General features: G+C 36.0%; 2 protein-coding genes across 2 annotated transcripts in view; one reads left to right on the forward strand and one right to left on the reverse strand.

Moving 5' to 3' along the window:
* The window catches only part of LOC123700363 (bicaudal D-related protein homolog), a 101,064-nt gene extending 96,382 nt beyond the window's left edge, over positions 1-4,682 (reverse strand). Inside the window, exon 1 of the mRNA XM_045647558.1 lies at positions 4,031-4,682. Within this exon, the coding sequence (XP_045503514.1) occupies positions 4,031-4,390 (360 nt within the window). The 5' untranslated portion in view covers positions 4,391-4,682. The remainder of the gene's footprint in view (positions 1-4,030) is intronic.
* Positions 4,683-10,242: 5,560 nt separating this feature from the next.
* Positions 10,243-21,601, forward strand: LOC123700364 (coiled-coil domain-containing protein 63-like). The gene is made up of 10 exons (XM_045647559.1): positions 10,243-10,319; positions 11,350-11,472; positions 14,461-14,649; positions 15,205-15,341; positions 17,403-17,577; positions 18,061-18,240; positions 19,294-19,444; positions 19,762-19,933; positions 20,351-20,489; positions 21,349-21,601. The coding sequence occupies exons 1-10, from the start codon at positions 10,248-10,250 to the stop codon at positions 21,475-21,477; spliced, it is 1,467 nt and encodes a 488-aa protein (XP_045503515.1). The 5' UTR covers positions 10,243-10,247; the 3' UTR covers positions 21,478-21,601.
* The last annotated feature ends 1,187 nt before the right edge of the window (positions 21,602-22,788 follow it).

A 22,788-nucleotide genomic window follows, 5' to 3' on the forward strand; every position in this document is an offset into this window, starting at 1 on the left:
TAGTGCTTTTAAAAATATCATTACGCGAATAAATGCTTTTATTCGAGTGTTTATTTAAAATTAAGCAAGAACTTAACTATTAATATGTAAAACTTGTTTTTTGCTGGTATTTAATATTTATACCCATTTTTGACAAAATGTGTTATTTTTCTTTGATTTTTTTATGAATTAAGACTATGCATCACTATTATTTACTGTTAATCGATATATTTTTATTTTTAAAGACACGTAAAAATATAATATGATTGAATAAATAGCGATATGAATGTACAATTTATTTTCCAAACTAGAGCAAACCAGTAAAGTTTTTAAAATTGGATAAATAAATTTTCTAATATTCAAGACGGTGGAAAGACCTTAAGCGGTATGACTCAGTAAGGCTTTTTACTAACGAAGCTATATTATTATTTCATATACAAATAAATTCACAGCATATCTCTATTCTATGTACCGCTCTTCATACAGACACATTTCATACCCATCACTTGTTGCTATGATTTTGTTAGGAAAAGGTATATAAGTAAGTTGTCTTTTCCATAATATGATATAGTAAAGATTTTTATCTGAAAGAGTTTTGAAAAAAGTCATATTATCGAACGTACCTACTCATTTTATATTTGTAAAATTACGTTCAACAAAATGGGCACAGGTCAGTTAGTTATTTTAGGTCATAGTTTTAGCACTCCATCTCATAGATAAAACGCTTGCAAACCGCTCGTACCCAAACAGCCTAAGTGTCGTAAGCGTGACCGGCTTACTTAAGAGTGATTCATTTCTATTTTATATTCCAGCCACTGGCGCAACGCTGGCTTAATAAGTGGGTTCGAATCCCATTGGAGGTAAGGAAAGTGTAGTTATAGTGCATACAAGGAGACTACTAATTTAGCTGGACTAGCTATGATAGCTTAGGCCTTAGATACCTAATTTAATATGATCAGAAATCTCATAAAACGTGGAAAACTAGCTAACTAACTATGTCCGATCTCAACAATATTTTTGAACGTTTTTCATTGCTACTCCGATCTTATTGGACGTAGCGTGATGACTTTAGTTTATGGCCTTCCTCGATAAAGGGAATACAACATAAAATACATTTTCAATTCGATCACTAGTTCCTGAGTATTCTCGTTCAACTAACTAAAATTCAGCAGTTTTTTAATTTTACTGTACATAATATTATGGAGAGAATTTTTTTTGTTTGTAAATGGGTGGAATAAATCTCTAATCAGATTATTTACGAATTACGACAACAGAAGATTTTTTCATAAATCTAGATTTACACCGCCCATAGTTTTTACACATTAGTTACACAAAAAAAATACCTATAATCAAAAAATTTCAATACGTTATGTACAAAAAACAAGATGGAGGTCGTCTAGCCGCGGGATACATAATCTAGATTTTTAGGTCACTGCCGCATGCTCCATGCTCTTACATACTTCAATATATATTTATGTGAAAAACAAATACTTGGTCTTCTTAATTTATATCTTACTAGCTTTCCGCCTGCGGCTTCCCCCGCGTTTTCAAAGAAAAACCCGCATAGTTCTCCCGTTCCCGTGGGATTTCCGGGATAAAACCTAGCCTATGTTACTCGTGGATAATGTAGCTTTCGAATGGTGAAAGAATTTTTAAAATCGGTCCAGTAGTTTATGAGCCTATTCGTTACAATCAAACAAACAAACAAAGTTTTCCTCTTTATAATATTAGTGTAGATTAGTTCTTAATGAGAAGTTGTTGGAACTTTCCAGAATTGATGATCTTTTTTTTTCTTTTTGTCTGTAATAACTAGGTCTTTTTTCTCCGAACGCGTGGTATTACCGTGGCATTATGGCAAAGTATTTTATTTTTAACCGTCAATAATGTGAAATATATCGAAACGAAACAGCTTCAAAGATACCGATGTACCTAACTTATCTTGAGGGGTTTTGTAAACCCATTCCAACTTATCATACGTTTTCTTTACATGTAATCTTTTAGATTCCAAAACAAACTTCACAGATAGATGTTTTATCTCTACTTTTCTACTTTATAATAAAGAGAAAATACCTAGTTAATATATTCCTAACGAAAGCTTTTAAAAAGCTATTTTGCAAAAATAGAGCGAGTAGGTATGTTTTTTTCAAAAACATGTTTGTTCTAATTTGTTTCTATGTACATAAACTTATGTTTAATTCTTTTTCATGCTCTTTATTTCTTATTCCAAAATCGATACGAGGACAGTAACCCAGACCCACGAGACAATGAGGCGCGGAAGCCGGATTGGTATCTGAATCATCATAACGGCACACTCGTTTCACCAGTTTCGGTCCAGTCTTATTGGATATCAACTTGAAGTTACATCCTATTTCATTTATACATTCTTTTATTAGCATCACCTGTATGTTTGTATGTCATCTAGACTCGATTTTGGCCCACTTTAAACAGACAGAATTAATTCAAATTAACACGTAACTATCAAGGATCGTTCACAATAAAATAATTTCATGGGTTTTTTACGTTTTTTTTAACCTTTTAGAACCTTTATTAATGCAAGCGAAGTAAATACAGCAACACAATCGGTTTAGTTTTAAAACCTGTGTAGGCAGTAGGTTCTAATCCGGACGATAATCTCTGTTTATGAAGAATTATATGCAGACCTAATTAGCAGTTTTTGCGTGGGAGTAAAAAAAACTATTTAGTACCTAATCTTCTTATATATAAAAATGAATCGCAAAATGTGTTGGTAAGCGCATAACTCGAGAACGGGTGGACCGATGTCGATAATTCTTTTTTTATTATATTCCTTGAAGTAGGTACGAGTATGGTTCTTATGTAGAGAAAAGGTAAATATGTACCACGGGCGAAGCCGGGGCGGACCGCTAGTCTGTGATAAAAATAAACAACATGAATTCCTCGTGAATACATAATTTATGGTCTACAAGTCTAGATAATCACACAGCTTTTTAACCGACGTTTCAAAAAGGGAGATTCTCATTTAGATTTTTTTACAACTTCTCTAATTTTAACTTATTGACGAGATTCAATCGATTATTTTTTTCTAAGATACGAAAATGTTGTCATTTGCCCATTTTAGAGGTGGTCCTCCCTAGGAACGTCGGCTCCCTATATTATGTTGGAAAAGTATTATTATTCGTAAACTACCTACTAGGTATATTATTTGTAAGCTATTATAATACTAGCCTACAAGTACGAATGAAACAAACACGAAAGCACACTGCGTTGTAATTGTAGTACCTAGGTAGGTATGAAGTATTGCACATTTATTGATTCCGTGATAAGGTATCGCTATCGTAAACATGCGATATAACAGGTATTATGTATTGTATGTACCTATATTTGAGTTTATGCTACAAAATAATAATGGTACGTATATATACCTACCTACCAAGTAATCCATACTAATATTAGGTAGGTAGGTACAAGGTAGTAGGTACCTATAAAGTTCAGTTTGTTTGGGAGAACTTGCTAATCGAAGGAACTTCAGGTCCCACTTGGAAAGTTAATTCAGTGTTAGATAGCCTTATTAATCGACGAAGTCATTCAATGAAGGCGCTAGTCATTCTATCAAATAGCAGATTCAACCCAGATGACGGCGGCAGAGAGATGACCACTCTTAAGTGGGACTTCCATTTTTACCATATTTGCTTAACACCCCTTTATATTCTAACTTGAATCAGCTTAAACATCTTAATCGGTATTAAAAGTTAAATTACAAATTGATAATTGATGTTTAATTGTTATTGTTTTCAAATACAAGGTACCTACCTGGCTACCTCTACCTAGGTAGGTAATGTTAAAAACATAGTTAAACAAAGTGTACCTATTTTAGCAAACTTAATCTCAATTGGCTAGTTGTGTTTGCGCGATTAAGAGTAACAAAAAACAAGTTTACGAAAAACGAATTCGCCAAACGTATAAATCACACATTTGTAAAAAACGAGTTACGAAAATGGTCCAAATTGCAACGTTCGTAGGTATGATATCATAAAATCGTACAATACGATTCAAATAAGAACGCAAAATATACCTCAAGTTTTTTGGAGAACTCCTCGGCGGCTTTCTCTTGTTCCTTTTTAAGTTCTTCATTCTTTTCCAGGAGCGCTTTACCCAACTCCGCTGCTAGGAGCAGGTCGGACTCCTTTTGCTGTAACTGCGTCCAGACGTCGTCCCCTTCCATTGTAGTATCCCTTGAACTGGACATCTCTTGCACGTAGTCCTCTAAATCCTTGTAAAAACTATCATCCGACACACTCAACGTATTAACCAATCTATTACCACTCTTGCTTCTACTTCTCGGTTTAACTATCCCTCTACCAACAAACTCTGTCTCCGTATCGATAAATTTCGGTGTACTACTTCTACGAAATTCACTAACTTCACCGGCCATTTATTTAACTACACTAAATAGATACAAATAGCGATTTAACTCTGCACTATTTTGGTATAGTTATTCTTTTTGAACAGTTTCTCGAACGCCTTTTGTATTTTCACTGATTTTGGTAACTTTATTTGCTTGAACACACTTACAGGGATGTCGAAATCCTTTTTTAATGCCATTATAATGTGTTTTTACGTTCACTAGCGTATCATTTCCGTGTAGCACTGCACTTGATATGATCACGAAACGAGTAACGTTATACGCGTCGGCGACGCAGTTACCGCGACGACGACTGCGACACAACAAAGCGAAGCAAAACCTTCGAAGCGTTACAAGCCTGAACGGCATAGATTAAGTGGCGTAGACCTTTCAAAATGTGTAAACTGTAAACTACTATGAAGACAAATCATTGCCTTCAAAATCTATTAATGACTAGTTAATAACATTTTAATGAATTGATATTGTTTGAAATAGAAACTCATACTAATGCACTCCTAATATTTTGAATGACGAATTAATGAATAGGTATTCGTTACTACCAATGCTCTTAATGATTATTTAGTAGGTAGATAATATTATTAATACTGTAACATAACCGGTAGTGTAGGTAATTAATTCACAGTTGTAATATTACAAACCATTGTAAAAAAAATAATTACAATAATATTTTCATAGAAAAGTAGTATTTATTAGTGTATTAAAATGCACTACTCCTTGTATACGTAGTATATTATTATTAGTCTGTGCTACTACGCACTAGTCAACTCAATATTAATTATACAAAAAAATATATATTATATATTCGACAAAATCTAAAACCTCTTAAATGCAACAACCCCGTAGGCATTAACCTATTACCATTCCCAGGTACATATGCGTAATCTTATCTTTGACAAAAGAACACGTGTGCGAAAACGAGAAGGCGATATCGCACCGGTACGTCTGCAATAAGAGTAATAAGGATAGCTATACAATACAATCAAGGTGAACTCAGAGTGAGCGGCCAGCAGGCAGCAGACTACGGGCACGGGGCAGTTGAAACTTGAAAGAATTGGCGTACCTAACAAAATTATTTCTTTGGAGTAGGAAGTGATGATTGAGAATTTGAGATCATATCTCACATTCGCGAGTATAGATATCTGAAAAAACGAGATATTATGTATCATTTGCTAACAAGTTTTATCGTTAGTTTTTTATAAAGTCAGCTAGGTATGCATAATAGAGTCCGAAGTCAGAACTCAGTATTGCATGGTTGAAAGGACCTTTGTAGCTTTTAAGCTTACTCATACTGCTCATACTATCTATTATACGTAAACTAACGACACTAATGGGTACATTTATTATATAAAACAGTTTTAAATACTTAGTTGTAATATTTTAGAAAAACCCTAAGTAAAAGTACCTCGAGTACAACAGCTAGTCACTGTAAAAACTCGGTTCAACACTGATGGTCATCCGTCATTCCCTATGTCATTCCTAGATTCCTAATAGGTATATTGTATGGTTTAATGAAGATTGTTTTTCTAGGGTCTGAATGTACTTTAAATAAATCTAAAATTGTATTGTATGAAATATATGCAGACATCATTGAGATAATATTACTACGTATGGAGGAGACACCACGAACAAAATCTGTGCGCCATTTTTTTGCTCTAACTAAGTTTGAAAAATTATTATCTAGTTATCTAGGTACATACCGATGAAAAGTTATTCCTTTGCACTTTTCCGTATTATTATTTTTTTTTTTTTTTTTTTTTATTAACAATAGGCAGAGGTTTGGCCACAATCCCACCTGATGGGAAGCGGCGATGTGGCCTACTTGGTTGCACGTCTGCCTAGAAGGAGCCTATTCACCCTAGCTTTGAAGAGGTCCAAGTTGTATTGTTTAGGAAAAATGGTGTCAGGGAGTGAATTCCATTGCTTAGCTGTTTTTAGGATGAAGGAAGACTCGAAGCGGCGAGTTCGAATATTGGGGATATCCACAATAAAAGGATGATATCCTTCAGAGCGCCTCGAGGTACGATTAAGAAATGGGGATGGAGGAATTAAATTGTGTAATCCATACGCACATTCTCCGAAATGTAATCTGTAGAACACCGAAAGACATGCCACCTCACGACGATGCTCAAGACTCAAGAGCCGAGCTTCGACTAAGGAAGGGTTGTTGATGATACGTTTGGCACGTCTTTCAATTGAATCCAAAGCCCCTAGGTGGCATTTAGCGGCGCCAGCCCACAAGTGACTGCAGTACTCCACACACGAACGGACTTGAGCATGGTAAAGGTTAAGAAGCTGTCCCGGTGTGAAGTACTGCTTGACCTTGTTCAGAATTCCGAGCTTTTTTGCGGCCAGATGGGCCTTGGATTCAATAAACTGCCCAAAGTTGAGTGTAGACGAAAGGGAGACACCTAGCAACTCTAGACAGTCGGCTATTACTAGTGGCACATTTCGGAAGGTCGGAGTAGTTGATATAGAACTCCGTTTTGCGGAAAACAAACACGCTTGAGTTTTCGCTGCATTAAACCCTACAAGATTGGCATCGCCCCAATCGGACACAGCCTGAAGTGTAAGGTTTAAGCGATCGATCATTTCCTCCCGAAGACATTCAATTTCAACCTTTGAAGCACGGGCACTGGATTTGTATCTCTCGACAATAGTGCTGTCATCTGCATAACTAAACATGTTGGGAGCAATCATGTCGTTAATGTGCAGAAGAAACAGTGTTGCCGAGAGAACGGACCCCTGCGGAACGCCGGCATTGATCGACATTGGCTCGGAGGAGCATCCATCAACAACAACTCGTATAGACCGGTCTCGCAGAAAGTCAGCGATCCAAGTGCAAAGGACTCTTGGAATTCCATAAGAGGGGAGCTTGTTTAAGAGGCTATCGTGCCAAACCCTATCGAAAGCCTTTGAGATATCCAAAGAGACCGCAAGGGCCTCCCCGAATTCCTCAACGGCTTCTCCTAAAAGATGAGTCACATGCACCAAAAGATCGCCAGTTGATCTATTACGTCGAAAGCCGTATTGGCGGTCATCTAGCAGATCGTTGGTTTCAAGGTGCATGAGGAGCCGATTGTTCAATATACGCTCCATAGTCTTGCAGAGTATGGAGGTTATTGAAATCGGACGATAGTTAGTAGGATCTGACCGACTGCCCTTCTTAGGAACGGGTTGAACGTTAGCAAGCTTCCAACTCTTAGGAACAATTCCAGTCTTCAACGAGAGGCGAAACAAACGTGTTAGAATAGGAGAAAGTTCAGGGGCGCAAGTTTTTAAGACAACGGCTGGTATCCCATCGGGTCCATTGGCTTTATTCTCGTCAAGGTTAAGCAACGTTTTAAGGACTTCCTTGTTTGTGATGCGGATGTCAGGCATATGAACGCCACAATGTTGAAGAGTCGGTGGGTCGATATTATTAGGTGGATCAAGACGAGAATTGTTGGCAAACAGTTGAGCAAATACATCCGCCTTGTCTTTTGCATTGTGGGCCAATGAACCATCGGGTCTCAGCAACGGAGGTAGAGTGGGACGACAAAAGTTCGACTCAACCGCTTTGGCTAAGGACCAAAAAGCTTTGCTTCCTGCAGGATAAGAAGCAAGCTTGCTTCCAATATGCCGCACATGAGCGAAACGGGCTCTCTTTTGCATCTTCTTGCAGGCTTTAGAGGCTTTGTTAAAGGCTTTCTTTTTATCGCAAATATCATGAGCTTTACGAATTCGAGCGTCGACCCAGGCTTGGAAAGCAGCTTGCTTATTAGCCAATGCGGCTTTGCATTGGGCATTGAACCAAGGTCTAGCTTTGTCGTTGATGCGAATATCAGTAAAAGGTATAAAATATTCCATAGCCTGTTGGATCACATCAACAACATTATCCGCACAGCTCGATGGGTCTGCGGTAGAAAAGCACACTTGTAGCCAAGGATAAGATGCAAAAAAATGCCGCATCTCATCCCAGTCCGCTGATTTATAGCGCCATACTCTCCTGGTTCCTTTCAACGATGGATCTGGAGGAGTGAATGATGACAGAGACTTCACCAGACAATGATCAGATGTCCCCAGTGGAGCGGAGATAGAGATCACGTGGCGGTCTGGCTCAGTGGTTAGCAAAAGGTCGAGACAGTTGGCAGTATGGCCGTCAATGTCTGGAACACGAGTTGCATCATCAACCAGTTGAGAAAGGTTTAAAGAAGTTGCAAAATTAAAAGCCTCTTTCCCAGCATGGTCTGTCTTTTGGAACGGGAATAACCATTCAGAATGGCAGGCATTAAAATCCCCCAGAAAGACAAGTTCAGCGCTCGGATATCTAGTTTGTACCACATCTGCTACTTCACTGAGATAATTAAAAAGTCTCGTAGTCTCCTGATCACCTTTGTGCGAACGGTATACACAAGCATAAACTATTAAGTCCATACCCGTATCAGCCATGATCCACAACATAGAGAAACTTGGCTCTTCAAGGTCGCGGAGTCGCAGAGTGCAGATGTCATCACGAACATATACACAGGTACCAGCTTTCGGATGAAAGTTATGTTCAAGCAAGTAACCAGGGTACCCGAGATATGACGTGTCATCAGGACATCGGATTTGCGTCTCTGTTAGGAATAAAAGGTGCGGCTTTTCAGTCTCAAGATGATGGTGGACCGGTGTGAGATTAGAGTGCAAGCCTCGAATATTGGAGAGGTGCACCTTAAGAGAGAGGAAGTGCAGCCGCTGTGAATACCGATTTCCTTTATGCAACTTTTTCATCTTATTTATTAGTTTAGAGTGATTAGACAGGGAGCAAAAATAGAAGTTGAACGAGGCTATGCATATGGAACCACCTATCACCAACATGTTAATACCCAAAAAATAAACCTAGCCTGGAGACTGCGGGGACGCCCGAAACCCCCTGAATTTCGCCAACGGGTCCTCTCTTCCGATCGCCAATCGGCACGTTGGAGCCAATCCAGGATTATGCACAGGCGGCGGGGCAGCCTTTCACGACTGGCTAATTCGTTACTTGGGCCCCCTACAACCTGCGGTCGGCCAGCGGTGAACCGTTTCTTCGGATCCCGCTAGTCTCCAAGACTAGGATATTCAGGACAGCAACACGAAGGCGGCAGATTCGGTTCTCCAATGCAAAGCAACTGTTCATACTTATTTTACTCAATTACATGGGCTTCATCTGCCATCATCCCGGAACACGGCGAGCGTTTGGCGGCATGGCTTTGACAGATGGGTGGTGACTAGCCGGGACAAATTGTCTTCCACCAGTATAATTCGGTTACTCATTTGGCACTACCCGGGGAGCACGTGTAGGGTCTCTAGAGTTAAAGCCTACGGACGCGAGTAACGATACCCCCCAAATATTTGTATTATTTGTGCAATATCGTAACACACACGAAGGCATATTTGATGCGTTTCACTTTAAAACAAATAAAAAATGAGCGTGCAGTTACGCCATATGGCGTATGTTGAGCGGAACATAAGTGATGTAGGCGGTGTCGTCTCCATATGTATATCTCAATGGCAGACATTTAATAATTTATATATCTATATTAGTTTAACAGTTGTATATAAGCCTCGTAACTCGTCTGGAGATCATCTTATAATAATTAAACTTTTAAATAATTCATTACGGGGACGGGCTAGTAGTCAATTTATTCAAATCAAATATGTTTTTTTATGATTAATAAAGAAATAGGTAATTAAATTCATTCCGATCATCAAGCCTTAGTTCTATCTATCTGTGTGGATAAACAAACAAAGTTTGTTGCTTAGCATCATTGATCTAACTTCACTAATGCCTCGCAGAATAACCGGTTTAGTTAAATTCAGAATAAAAAAATAAGGAAATATTTTAAATTTGGAATAGAACATCAAAATGTCCGGACCAAGCGATGATATGGAGATGGAGAAAATGGCGGAAGACGAATTATCTAAACTACAAAGACAGGTATTTAATTAACAATAATAATAATATGTTCTAGCATTTTTAGGGACTGTTAGAACTTAGAAAAAATTTATGTTCTTGGATAAGCAATGGGGCTAAACCTAAGAGCAATAGGTTTATTGCTCTGAGGGCTAAACTAACTTCTCGATATTTTTAAATGTTCGTTGTTAATTATTTGTAGGTACGTGTACCTAATTGTAATTACCTTCCTCAAAAGAACTTGTTCTTTTTTTCTGTAAATTCTAAAACTTAAAAATAAAAATAAAATAAAGTATAAAAATTGTATGTACACGGTAATACATTATTTAGTCCTACATCGTGCATTATAAATTATAATAAACATTTTAATATTTCTGTTTCACTATACAACTAAACACGGATCGGCGCAGTAGAGGCTATCAAATAACATTAAGTAGATAGAATAATATTTTGCAATTTTTTTATATTCTTCACAAATACTTTAAAAGATAAGGTCCAGGCCCAGCGGCATGGCTTTATTTCTCGACGGTTCAGATCTTGCGCCCTGTATTCCACGCGGGAAGTTTTATGTAAAGCTGCTAAACACTATAATATGCAACGTTCAAATAGGATTAAGTACAAAGATTTAAAACCACTAAATCAAAAAATAATAAATCATGTCATGAGTGCTTACATGAATGCGTGATAATTACACATAAAACTCGGTTACTAGTTTTCTTAAAAAAACAATAATGCTAATTTCTGCGTGTTGAAGGACTAATATGCATGTTTTCATAACATTGTGATGACAAATGAAGTTGAAAACTTTTAAATGATTTCATCGTTCTTTTGCCAGAGCATTTTCTAAGCTAATATCAATTAAAAAGTAATAATTTGATGGATTTTTGTTCGTTTGCTGCGATTTGACGATAAAACTACGGACTCTCGAATCTCGAACATAGCTAAATTATCTTTATTCTTTATCGGGAACTTTGCTATACATTGTTTTCTCGTAAGTAAGTATGTATTTTTTATTTTTCCTACAATATACATTTATTTATGTACTTATTTCTAGTTTAGGGTTATGGAGGTCGACCGTGCTAATGTAATGAGCAGTGTGAAGCCTACCCTTAGAGTGCAAAGGAACATTATACAGTCGCTGACCGCCGATCTAGATAAAATCATGATGCAGCTAAAGGTATATTGCAGTCTAAACTAGCTGTTCTCTCTGGCTACCGCATTTATAATTCGGTATTGCAAATGCATTAAACCGAAAATCATTAAAAATCCTGACTACATAGTCGTTTTTGAGTTAAAAGTTGTGTAACACGACTTTTTTGAACGTATTATATTTTATTTAATATTTTGCTATTTTTTTGTTTGAATTTTTGAAAAATTAAAACTAAAAAATTATGGCAGGAATCGAAGTTCCCGAAATGTGAATACCACAGGAATCACACAGGAATACACTTCGGGAACTTAGATTCCCGCCATGATTCAAAATTCTTGTGATATCTGTGTTAACGTCACTGTCTATATCCTATACGTCAGTGTCTTTGTCTATTTTCAAAATATTATGTACCTATTTGTTTACCTACAAAATAATAATGATTTTATTATATTGATTAATCATTATATCTTAATTGTGCAACCGATGAAATTGAAGTAATATACCAAGATATTCTAAAATGGTTCAAACTGTGGTTCAAACTCAGTTTCCAGAAGCGGCGAACTTAATTTTTTTAATAAATTTTCACCCTACGTAATCAGCAATATTGTGCAATAATTCTGCCGATACACCAAAATTTCGTTTCAATTACGCAATATAGACGCCCGTATAAATATGTGTAATACAAATGATAGCGCGCAGTATTAGTAAGTAGTTAGCACAAACCACTTCAAAGTTGCAAATTATTTATATACTCTCGTAATAAAGTTGACAATAATAAATAGTGTGGATATCGCCGGTTGTAATTCAGAAGTAATAATTCTAGTGTTACGATTTTACCGCGAGAACATTAACATTGTTATGACAAAGGGTAAATCATTGCAAGCCACACAAGATACTTTGTTGGACCGTCTTAATGTGAATCACGAAGTTAATCAAGGATTCGACAGAGTTGACTTACAAACAGGCACAATTAATATTGAGGAGAGCCAAGATATAGAAAACTTATTGTCATATGATGAAGATATTCAAACAGACAAACACTGGGATGTGATAGATGGACAATTGAAAGAATTTGCTTGCCCTAAACTAAGCAAAAATACAACAAAAACAGACTTCAAAAATGATAACAAAATTGTGCAATTTCCAGAAAATCTGGATACAATCAAGTGTGCGTATATAAAAGTACTAAATTCTGATAAATTCAAAGATAAACCGTTTTGGTGGTTTCATTGTAATAAAGAAAGACATATTGCAAAACTAATAATTGAAGAGCAATACACAAGACTGTTATTAAGAAAATGTATCAACAGTGGAATGTTAAAAAATATAGACCAAGTAATTTATCATGGAAGCGAGTCCTTAATTCTACATGCAAATTTTAATTCTCCTACCAAAGGACTAAATCATTGTGCAATAAAAGTATTTAAAACCAAGCTTCAAGATACAATATCATCTGAACCATATGTGAAACCAGATTGTAAATTAGAGGAGATCTTTGTTAATAAAAATACTCGGCAAATTGTTAGAAAATGGGCGAAGACTGAATATGATATGTTAGTTAAAATGCAAGAGATAGGAATAAACGCTCCATCACCAATATGTCACAAATCACATTGTGTATTCATGTCCTTTATTGGCGATGAAAAACGAGCCCCGTCTCTAGCCGAGTTAGTAGTACCTACAGAAAAATGGCAGTACATATATTCATGTGTGCTTGAAGCTATAGATAAGTTGTATTTTGAAGGGGACTTGGTGCACGGAGATTTAAATGAAAATAATATATTATGGTGGGATAATAAATGCTGGTTAATAGATTTCTCTCAAGCTCTGCCGAAGGATCATGAAATGGCACGGTATAATTTGAAACGCGATCGTAAAAGAATTGCACAGGTAAGGAAATTTTTTTTGTAAACTATAATGTATTTATTCAATTAATTATTAAGTCATACATTTGCATATTTTATCTTGCATCAATGTTTTTAAAATTTATAATAAAAACTAATCTATACTAATATTATAAAGCTGAAGAGTTTGTTTGTTTGAATGCGCTAATCTCAGGAACTACTTGTCCGATTTCAAAAATTCTTTCAATGTTAGATAGCCCATTTATCAAGGAAGGCTATAGGCATATATACATATCATCACACTAAGACCAACAAGACTTAGATGTAGAACTAATGAATCAATATTTTAAAATATAAGAGAATATTAAATTAAAGGATTATTCTACATATTAAATTTTTTAATTCCGTTCTATTCTGTTAGTTTTATACAATGACTAATCATTATTTATCTTTCAGTTCTTCAGAGGAAACTTGTACACAGAGTAGGTTAATGTCCTGAAAAATTATATGATACAATCTTATAATATTATCTTTAAAAGATTGTCAATCAAAGAAAAGTGTAAGTGGTGAGAAATTGTTGCATTTATATGAATTTAATTTTTTTTTATATTTTATAATAAATTATTTATTTACTATTGGCTTTCTTATTTATAAACCTACCCACATTAATTTTTAATTTATTATATAAAAAAATCTATAAGGTTTGTCTTTGCGTAAGAGAATATCTTATTTTTATGTAATTGTAGTATATTCCAACTTAGAGTAATCAATTGAATATAATATTAATATGATATTCAAATTAGTTACACCATTCATACCTCAAAAACGATTGAAAAGATTGTAATGATTTTTAGTTTTGTTGAAAAGTATATAGGTAGGTATGAAACTTACAAAAAATATTACTTGAGCAGTTTATGTACTTACTTAAAATTTTTTTGAATTTTCTAGACCGAATTGAAAAAAAAATAGTTTTTATTTATCTACCTACATCTACGATACCTATCTTTAATAGTCTACCTACATCTACGATATTTTCATACAAAACTTCTATTTATATTTTATAACATAACCTAGGTTAGATGAATAATTTAAATTTCATAAGAGAGTTTAAATAAAACTATATTTAAGTACTCATTATACACTTTATTGAAAAAAAAAAACTTCATGACAGTTGACGAAAAGCACATCGAACGTTCTGGAGAATGCAAAAACGCGGGAAAAGCTGCTGTCACTTTTGAAGGATCACGAGATACACTTTTCGGAGGTTAAGGAATATCGCGCCAATATCAATGAATTGGACTTCCTTTTGAAGCAAGTGCAGAAGGAAATTAAGAAGTTGAGGTCGAAAGGATCGGAGAAGGTAATATTTTCCTAAATTAGACGTATGCAAAACCATTTATTTTTTTGCCTTTATAACGAACAATGGTTCGTTCATAGACTACAGGCCCATGTTGAAAAAGTTATGGGTGATTTGAACCACCAGGTGACCTATCTAGAACGATTTAAGAGCATAAAATAATAAGACTCAGCACTATGCCGTCACTTGTAAACTGAGTTCAGATGAGAATTCGAAAGTACAGCTAGAGTACATTTTGGTCACATATTTTTGTACGGCATTCTTACCACCGATAGATCCATTAAAAATAATAAGAAAACGCACAGTGCCGTACAAAAATGGTGCGCCACAAAGTCGGATTTTTTTTTTATTTTCTGACAATTACCGGGGTAATTTTGGTCATTTCATTTTGTACGGCATCTGTGTCATACTATTTCAATACTGCTTTTAATCCATTATTCTGCAACGCCGTACAAAAATCAAGCGACAAGGGGAAAAAATCGAGAGTTGCAATCCCCTCTCTTTCCGTAGTACAGGGGGTGATTTTTTAGCCATAATCTTTATCTTTGTATACTTCAGGCATATGACACAGTAAACAATGAGACCATAGTGAGCCAACTAGAAAACCGTCTCAATACAGCCATGACGAAGTTCAATTCTGTTAACAGCGAAAACTATAGTATGCGCCTGCACATTGACCGGTTATTGTGCGATCGGTGAGTTTTGACTTTTGAATTGCCTTTTATATTACCTAGTTACATATACAGTAGAACCCGTTTAATACGATCACGCTTAATACGATTTCTCGTATAATACGCCATTTTGCATCAGTCCCTGCAACTTGAGACATGTTTTCATACATTATTTAACGCTTAATACGATCGTCATCCCGTTTAATACGCTCTAACGGCCAACACATATTACTCCTGCGACAGCGGCCGACTCAAACCCGACTGACTGAACTGACGCGATGACTGCAGTGCTTTCCTGGATATTCATTGATGATAATGTACCATCATAAGAAATTCAATCTATTGAAGATCTTATTGAGAGTGTGAATAACACACAAGAAGAGGCTCAAAGTGGTAATGCACACGCCCAGGCATTATCAGCAGTTAATGATTTAAGACGCGGTGTAACCTTTCTTTAAAAACAAAGGGACGACGACAAAAATTAGTTTCGGTTAGTTCGATTCCCGGTCGATGCAAATGATTTTTCAAAATCTTTGAAAGCAGTTATAATTATTTTTAAAAATAAAGGAATGTTTCCTTTCAGCAAAATTTGCTATCATTAGTAAGGTAGGTGTGTCAATTAACGCCCTCTGTTAAATAACGCCCGAACTTCAAAAAACCCACTTATATTCAATAGACCCGCATCGTACCTCACGCACAAATGAATTGCACCAATAGGAACGCGCCTAGCGCGGTTGCGTAAGTCTGGAGTCGCCATCTTTGCCAGTAGCAGCTTTCGTTTCAAGAGCGTTAGACGTGCACTGGCTGTTATAAAAATTTCTTCTAACGAAACTATAAGTTTTCAGTTGTTTTTGATTTATTTCTTGGATTATTTTATACTTTGGCAGTAATATACATAACCACACTTCATATTCTGTAAATATTTTCAAAATGATTTACTTAATTACTTCAAAATTTAAAAAAAATGTCAATAACGCCCAGTTGCGTAATAACGCCCAGTAAACGGACCTTGGGGCGTTAAATTAGTTTTTTTTTTGTTTAAAGTATGGTAGAAGATTACTAATATTAACGTTGATTAGTTAAACTAAAATAAAAAAGTATAAAATCGTTACAACTTGAAGAAACAAGTCACTTTATGTGAGTTACGAATTTTATAGTTTTAATACTAAATTTTCTTTCTTGAACTTCTTTTATTTTTAATAAAGAAATTTTATAACGTGCTTTTTATATTTTACTTAGCAGAAATTCTATAAGAACGTATTTTAGGCATACACAATTTTCTTTCATAAACGGGCGCTATTTAACACAGTATTTCTATAAACGCCCAAGAAAAGGTTTTTAAAAAGATGTCTTTATGTCATGAAACATAAATAGTTTCACGTTTTAATTGGTATTTTTCGGTTTAGAAAGAAATATCAAACCTTCTCGTCGTCTGTTTATGTGCTTTAAAGTAGTTTTAATAAATAAAAAATTAGATTTTTGTTAGGCGGGCGTTAATTACCTCTTCTACCTTATTTCAAGTACTTTCCCTCCAGGGCCCATCGAATATTTCCACACTGTATATTATAATAACGTGATAGTAATACACGACATTTTGTATAACGTACATGATGTTTAAATGTACAATTATATACATACATCCGAAAAACCACAATAAATATTAATACATAATATGTATGTAGCAAGTCCGTTTTTTATTTCCCGCATATTACGCTTTCCCGCTTAAGACGCGTTTTTGGTTGGGTCCCTGGAAAATCTTCTTAACGGGTTTTACTGTATTATCCTATGTAAAAAAGAACAAAAATCTTGGTTTCGTTCATTTATACGTTCGGTCTTTCGTTCATTCATTATTATGTTTATGTTTTGAAATAAATGTAATTATTTGTTGTTACATACTAGCTTTTCGCTCACTACTGCGCCCACCTCTAAAACTTATTTTTGTTTTCTTTAACTTCGCCATCTATTGGTGAAAACAGACTGAAAATCGATGCTAAGACGTAGTTGGCAAAATTGTTGTCTATGGCCATAATTTGAACATTTCAAATGTAACTATTCCATTATAAATAAATATAAAGTAAATTCCAGGCAGTTCTTCAACACAGTCTGGAAGGGCCAAGTCCGTCGCCTTGTAGAGGGCAAAGCCCTAGTGCTCGAGCTGGTGGAGGGCACCATATCCACATATGAGCAGCGTGAAGAGTGGTGTGCTAAACTGGAAGCGTTGAAGGAAAAGGCAGCTGTGGACTATCGGAGGCACTGTTTGGTATAGAATAAACTTCATGATAAATTACATAAAAATGTATTCTTTTAAAGTTTAAATTTTTGAGTTAGACAAAAGCGGCTCTGACTTCCGAACTGTAATAACTCTGTCTCGCATGTCAGTTTCTTCTCTAACATTAAATCATGACACTATAATGTTCTTCCGGAACTTCCGCAGACAAGATACATTTTGTAGAAAAAAAACCAACGTGTGTCACTCGGGGACTGCCGCGGTAAAGCTATTGCATGCTATGCTTTCAAGCCACACCTCCGCCCGTCGGAGTGGGGAGCGTGAGGTTTTTTCGTTACGGAATTTCTCGATTCGGTCCCCGCGCATAAAGCCCCGCTATTGTATAGCTTAAAAAAAATAAACCACTAGATCATCTCGCTCATATTGTCCGATGAAAAAGTCTGTCTAATATGTACTGTGTAACGAGTGATATAATTTTTGAGTTTAATTTACTAGTATATTATCTGTGGTTACCAGGAAGTCCGTGAACTCCACCGTCAGCTCGAATACAGCGCGAAACTAGAGCAATTCCTCCGCAGCAAGGGTGCTTTGCGTCGGCCCGCGGGCGACAGACGAGCAGCTGCCAAGCGGGCGAGGGATAGGGACCTAAGGAGGGCTGCCTACTGCGGGTACTGTAGCATACTGGACGGGCTGAAGGTATACATACACACACGCAAACACAAACACACACACACAAACACAAACATGGACATAGATATTAGATACAAGAACACACGAGCGCGGCTGCCAAGCGCGCGAGGGATAGGGACCTGCGGAGAGCTGCGTACTGTGGGTACTGCAGCATACTGGACGGGCTGAAGGTATATAATATATATATACACACACACACACACACAACACAGACACATACAAACAAGCACAAACATGTACTTACAAGTACAAGGGCGCATTTCGTCTTCCCGCGGGCGACAGACGAGCAGCTGCCAAGCGGGCGAGGGATAGGGACCTAAGGAGGGCTGCCTACTGCGGGTACTGTAGCATACTGGACGGTTTGAAGGTATATATACACACACACACAACACAGACACATACAAACAAGCACAAACATGTACTTAGATACAAGTACAAGGGCGCATTTCGTCGTCCCGCGGGCTACAGACGAGCGGCTGCCAAGCGGGCCAGGGATAGGGACCTGCGGAAGGCTGCGTACTGCGGGTACTGCAGCATACTGGACGGGCTGAAGGTATACATACACACATACACGCAAACAGACTCATGCAAGCATACAAAAAACACATATAAGATCACACAAGGGCACATTATGGCGGCACGCGGCCTTATGCATGTCCGAGATAGGGTACTGCAGCATACTGGACGGTTTGAACGTATACATACACATATAAACACACGCTCCCACATACTTACGTATTTCAGGAGTATATGCACACACGCATGCAAATAAATACACGCACACACTCACTCATTCACATATCCACTCAAATACGTACACGCACTCATGCACGTACTAGTGTGCGTTAGTACACACGCTCACAAACACGCATGAAAACTAATTACGCACGCATAATATAATCACGTATGCACACTAATACATGCACTCATGCACACACTTACGCACGCACACTAACACACTTTGGAATTGGAACTTTATCACGTTCCCTCTGACCAGTCGACATTTTTTCCACTTTTAAACTTGTTTAATTTATACTTTATATAAAAAATAAATTTCAGGAGTACATGCAAGAAGATGACGTCGACAAACTGATATTAGAGTTCACGCGACGCGAGGAGGAGAATTACGCGTTGTTCAACTACATAAACGAAGTTAACACTGAACTTAAGAACTTGAGCGACAATGTCAAGTCTCTTAGAGCGAATATTGGTATGATTAAAACTTACTTACCTTGAAAAATTCATATGTGGTACGAATTTCTTACCTTAGAACCATTGATAATGAGGTTTTTTTTTATAATGTAGATCCCAATTATAAATATAAGGCAATTTATTTCAAATATCCGGCGCATATAGTTTTTTTATACATAAAAGTATTTCGTTAATTAGAGGAACAGGCATTCAAACTGATAAAGCACGCTTTCAGTTCCTAAAATGATCATTATTGGAATTCAAATCGCGAAATATCAACTTTCATGTTACTAAAGGTATGTTAAATCTAATAAATACAACACACTTATTCAATAGAGGAGGAACACACGAAACACCAAGCCAAATTGCACAAACAGCAAGTCAGTATCGATTCCCTTCGGAACACACTCGCTGAGAAACAAAAGACTCGACAGGAAATGCGGGACTCGTGTGAAAAGACTCGTTCCGTTCTCGATACGTTGTTGCAGCAAGTTCATTCACTAGCCAGGTTAGTGTTACACTAACAAATAGACACGTAACACTTAGTCAAGTTACCTGTAGACACTTAGTCAAATAAAATATAAATAACACACTCGCTGAGAAGAAGATAACTAAAAGACATCAGAACTATGTTAGTATTAAAAAGCTTGATTTGAAAGTTTAATTGTTAAATTCTCGATAAAAAAATCATAAAAAAAAATTTTTAATGATTTTTTTATCGAGTAAATTCTTTAGATAGTTAACTCTTTTCTATACAGCTTAGATGATGGATGGTGTATTTGAAGTGAAACTTCATAAGATGTGTTTAGAGTAAAATTTCAATGTCGCGTCATGGCAATATTCTGTTCGATTTTGTTATCTTTGAATCTTGCCAAAGACGTTTCACTTCTGACACGCTCTTATTTATTTATTTCTTTGTTCCCAGTTCATCAGAATGTGAATCACTCCCGCTGCTCAAGCTCCTCGGCCAGAACTTGAACATCAACGTCACCAACGCGAGACTGTTCATTAAGAGCTTGGAGAAGAAGATCACGGAAATCGTCGAGGTCATCAAGTTTGAAGAGGTAACGAAGCATATGAAAAAAAAAAAACATTTTAAAAATCATCTAAATAATCATGATCGAATTATTTGCAAAATTTTTTAAATATTGATAAGCTTTTTTGCCGTTAACCTAAAAAAGTTTAAACCATTATTTGAACTAAATTACATTACAGTAAGGTTGCCTGGAAGATATCGCTTCTTAGCGATAAGGCCGCCTATTTGTACCGCTCCATTGTTTGTGTATTATTTCTGTTTGATTTTGTTTTTTTTTTGTGTGTGCACTAAAATGTTTTTTATTTTTATTTATTTTTACACAAAATACGGACCCCAGTCAAAATTAGAGTTAGGGTGCGTTTCCACCAATAATGTGCAAGGATGTGTTTGTAATTAACCAATAGTATCGTTTCAAACGCTAAGCACTTCAAACTTCAAACTAAATGAAGCGATATGATTGGTTCTATACAAACACATTCTTCGCTACACATTCTCGCACATTATTTGTCGAAAAAAAACCCTTTTCGTAATAAAATTATCACGTGTAGACATAAAATCAGTAAATCGCATCAGTTCTGTCGATTTTTTTTATATAATTGTCTATTAGAAATTTAATCCATAATCTTATTTTTGAAGTGAAACTTCTTTATCGGGGTTGGAAAAAAATTTAGTGCAACATTTTTTCGTTACGCGCCATCTTTTTCTTATCCCTACCACGAGCGATTCGACGTATTTCTGTAAAGTTGCATATAGTAAATTATTTTTTTTTTAAATAAGGTCATGAAGAAGTTTCACTTCTTACGTGTGTACACTAGTATACGCACACATTTTTTTATTTTACTTTTAATACATTGCTAAAAGTCAATAAACATTTATATTATTTCCAGAAATTCCTTGAGAACAGTGCTCGGGCCCCAGCCGGCAAGCGGTCCCGCGGGCCCCGCACACCGCGGCCGCTACACACTGCACACACACCTCGACGTGCTCATCCCACACAAACACGTCTTACAACGTAGTCACGTTACACCTTCAAAAAATCACTTAACATATTATACACTAGCTTTCCGCCGGCGGCTCCGCCCGCGGTTTCAAAGAAAAACTCGCATAGTTCCCGTTCTCGTGGAATTTCCGGGATAGAACCTATCCTATATTACTCGTGGATAATGTGGCTTTCGAATGGTGAAAGAATTTTTAAAATAGGTCTTGTAATTTATGAGCCTATTCATTACAATCAAACAAACAAACAAAGTTTTCCTCTTTTTAATATTAGTGTTGATAAACTTGACTTGCACACCGCACCCACCTCTACGCGCACAGACCACATAAACACGTCTTACAGTCGCGTAGTCATGTTACACCTACATAAAAGTCATTTTACACCTTCGTAAAACACCCCATCCCACTACATACAATATTATATTACATTTTTCCAAAACACCCCGCACACTACAGACAAAATAATTTTACACCTTTGTAAAACATATCGCACACTACACACAAACCTATACTACACCTTCGCAAACTCCAACACAAGTCACATCACCTAGGTACGTGTTCAACTTAAGTGTATTCCGACTATTAATTATTGTGAAAATAAATATAGAAATAAATTGTATTATACATATTTGATTTTTTTGTACCAGTATTGTGTGGGGCAATTTGTTGTTGCACTGAAATAAATTATTCAATCAATATTGTTGTGTTATTTATCCTTTATTTTCCTTTATTTAATTTACTAGCTAAACTAGTAAAACAGCCCGCCTACCACGTAAATACTAACAAAAAAACTAACCGGCCCCATTGAGGAATAATAATCAATACTCATATTAATATTTCATTCATTTATGACGTAATAATATTTCAAAATCACACACACACAATTATTGATGTTTAAAAATACGAATAAAAATATGCTTTTAGTGTTCAAAAAGTCTCGGTTCACTTCCAGAATTAGAAGCAGGTATATTTTTATGAAGGAAATAAATTGTTAGGTATCGTTACATCAGTTATAAATAATAATATTATTATTCCTAAAAAATATTATGTCTCATAGTGTCTGTTTCTCCCATAACGATTTTGAATTATTAAAGAGTATAGACGTTCAATTATAATATCATCGCTCATAGGTTCCAATTCTTAGTAGCTAATGCCTAATGTGCGTTTCTGATTACGCCAATACAGCGCCATCCAGTGGAAATAGAATGAATCTTCAAATTTTCATTATTTTAACCTTCTTATAGGTTGTATTTAAATTAATTAAAATATACATAAGTAGGTATATTAAATTATTTTTTTAAATGATTCTTCTATTTATGCATAAGTAATAT

The sequence above is a fragment of the Colias croceus genome, chromosome 19 (genome assembly GCF_905220415.1).
Source record: "Colias croceus chromosome 19, ilColCroc2.1".
NCBI classification, from domain to species: Eukaryota; Metazoa; Arthropoda; class Insecta; order Lepidoptera; family Pieridae; genus Colias; species Colias croceus.